This window comes from Babylonia areolata, chromosome 13, assembly GCF_041734735.1.
Source record: "Babylonia areolata isolate BAREFJ2019XMU chromosome 13, ASM4173473v1, whole genome shotgun sequence".
Taxonomy (NCBI): Eukaryota; Metazoa; Mollusca; class Gastropoda; order Neogastropoda; family Buccinidae; genus Babylonia; species Babylonia areolata.
The window spans coordinates 37,481,917-37,484,289 of NC_134888.1; the positions used below are offsets into that span (position 1 = coordinate 37,481,917).

Sequence of the window (2,373 nt, forward strand, 5' to 3'; positions counted from 1 at the left end):
TAGCACTTGAACCAAATATAGCATCAGAACCAAATATAGCACTTGAACCAAATAACAGCACTTGAACCAAATAATAGCATCAGAACCAAATATAGCACTTAAACCAAATATAGAACTTGAACCAAATAATAGCACCAGGACCAAATATAGCACTTGAACCAAATGACAGCACTTGAAGCAAATTATAGCACTTGAACCAAGAACCAAGTGATAGCACGATAACCAAAGAATAAGCTGGACCCAAGTGACAGTTTCAGGAAGGGGAGAAAGGAAGGACAAGAAGGACAACGACAAGGAAGAACTCGACAACCACGACAAGAAGGAACAACCACGACAAGAAAGCGATGGATGCCATGGACCAGAAAGATGATGTGACAGCCACACAATAACTGGGGGAAAAAATTATAAAAAACACACACACACACACACACACACACACACCAAAAAAAAAACAACAAAGCAAAACAACACACCTGCAAAAAGTAAACAGCACAACAGGAAACGTGTGGATACTGAAGACAGAAAAGCGACACAACAAGAACACCAGACACAGGAATAAAAAGAAAATAGTACAAACAGCAACAGGACAACGTAAATGCCCCACCCCCTCTCCCCCAAAACCAACAACAGGAAACCAAAAAACGACAACAAAACAACAACAAATAAAGCAACACAAATGACAAACGTTATTTCACCATAGCCTGTTGATGTACACTTGTCAGCCTGGCTGACAGGAACTGCCTACTCTCTGCAGCTCGTGGAACTTCAGCTTCTTTTGCACGAGACAGGCTTCTGCTTTTGAGCATCCCTTGTCCTGGAGTTCTCTCGATCGGACATCTGCACTGGAAGGCCGAGGGGCCGCCGATGGCAGACAGCGGCGTGCTGGCCACTTGACGGCTGACGCCCGGAAGTCCTGTTGCCGCCATGGGGCCCGGCTCCTTCCTCACGCGCCGGCCCAGCCTTCTGCTCCTCTGCGTCCTGCCGGCTATCGGCTACCTCGTGCTCATGTACGCGCTGATCGGCCGCACGTGCAGGGACGATTCCTACGCGGACGGGGACTACTTTGACGAGGAGGAAGCGGCGGGCGTGAACTCCAAACTCCCGGCAGGCGCTGGACAGGCCCGGGCAGACCTTCCTGCCGCTCCGCGCCCCCGGCCCAGGCCTGTCAGGGGGCAGGCAGCAGGCCAGGAGGAGGGTACCGCCGCCGCCGCAGGGCAGGCGCCAGCACGCCCCTCTGGGAAAGGCGGCGTACGCCTTCAACTGCACCAACATCGCCCACATCAAGCTGAGGAAGAAGATCGGACACGGGGTCTCCAAGCAGACGTTCCTGGGCGAGTTCCAGGGCCGCAGCGTGGCGGTGAAGATGGTGACGCGCCACATCCACGACGTCAAGACCTGCCTGGAGCACGTGCGCGGCAACGACACGCGCGCGGCGGGCGCGCGCTCCAAGTGCTACACGTCGTCCACCCTGAAGCTGATGAAGGAGATCCTGCTGGCGGAGCAGCTGAGCCACCCCAACATCGCGCAGCTACTGGGCTACTGCGCGCGCAGCGAGGAGAGCGACTCCACGGACATCGCCGAGCACGGCGTGGTGTCGGTCTTCGAGCTGGGCTCCCGCTTCGTGCTGGACAGCCTGCAGATCCAGCCCTGGCCCACGCGCCTGCAGCACGCGCTGGACATGGCCGACCTGCTGCACTACCTGCACCACTCCCCGCTGGGCTCCCTCGTGCTGCCGGACTTCAAGGAGGGACACTTCGTCATCGTCAACTCCTCCCTCAAACTCATCGACCTGGATGACATCCACAACATCGAGCCGCCCTGTCCCGCCTCCGCCGCCGACGCCGCCGCCGCCTCCGACTCCGTCATGGAGGACGACTCTGAGTGCCCGTACGGCGTGCGCTGCCAGAGGGCGCTGTGTGTGGGCTTCAACGCCAAGGAGAACCTGAAGAACATGAACCGCCTGGTGTTGAAGAGGCTGCTCTTCCCCCTCACCTTCCCTCAGCCCGTCGTCAAGGACCTGGGGCAGCTCAACGCTGACCTGGACCTGCTCAGTGTGTCTGCGGAGGAGCTCAGGACTCGGCTGTTGCTTATTCAGTCCCAGGCCATGGCCAACGGCAGGTGATAGAGTTTCGGGGGGGGTGAGGGATGTGTTGGGGGGCGGGGGGTTGGGGGGGGGGGGTGGGGGTGCTGCTGCTGCTTTTGTGGTGTTCATTTATTTATGTATGTGTTTTCGTTTCATTTCTTTTCATTGTTGATATGATTTGTGTGTGTGTGTGTGTGTGTGTGTGTGTGTGTGTGTGTGTGTGTGTGTGTGTGATGAAAATTGCGCACTTATGTTACACAAGGCCAGTCTTTAATTTGCGTGCGCCCGCG

The 2,373-nt window shown here is 56.3% G+C and overlaps 1 protein-coding gene across 1 annotated transcript; it reads left to right on the forward strand.

Annotated features, from left to right (window-relative positions):
- The first annotated feature begins 924 nt into the window (after nt 1-924).
- On the forward strand, nt 925-2,122 carry LOC143288759 (extracellular tyrosine-protein kinase PKDCC-like). Its single transcript, XM_076597386.1, has 2 exons — nt 925-1,077; nt 1,109-2,122. Exons 1-2 carry the CDS (start codon nt 925-927, stop codon nt 2,120-2,122), a joined length of 1,167 nt encoding a protein of 388 aa, XP_076453501.1.
- The last annotated feature ends 251 nt before the right edge of the window (nt 2,123-2,373 follow it).

What these genes read in the sequence shown, in the direction of transcription:
- LOC143288759 (XM_076597386.1), top strand. Translation starts at nt 925, where the DNA reads ATGGGGCCCGGCTCCTTCCTCACGCGCCGGCCCAGCCTTCTGCTCCTC. An exon ending in ACTACTTTGACGAGGAGGAA is followed by an intron (nt 1,078 to 1,108) that starts GCGGCGGGCGTG and finishes AACTCCCGGCAG; the next exon opens with GCGCTGGACAGGCCCGGGCA.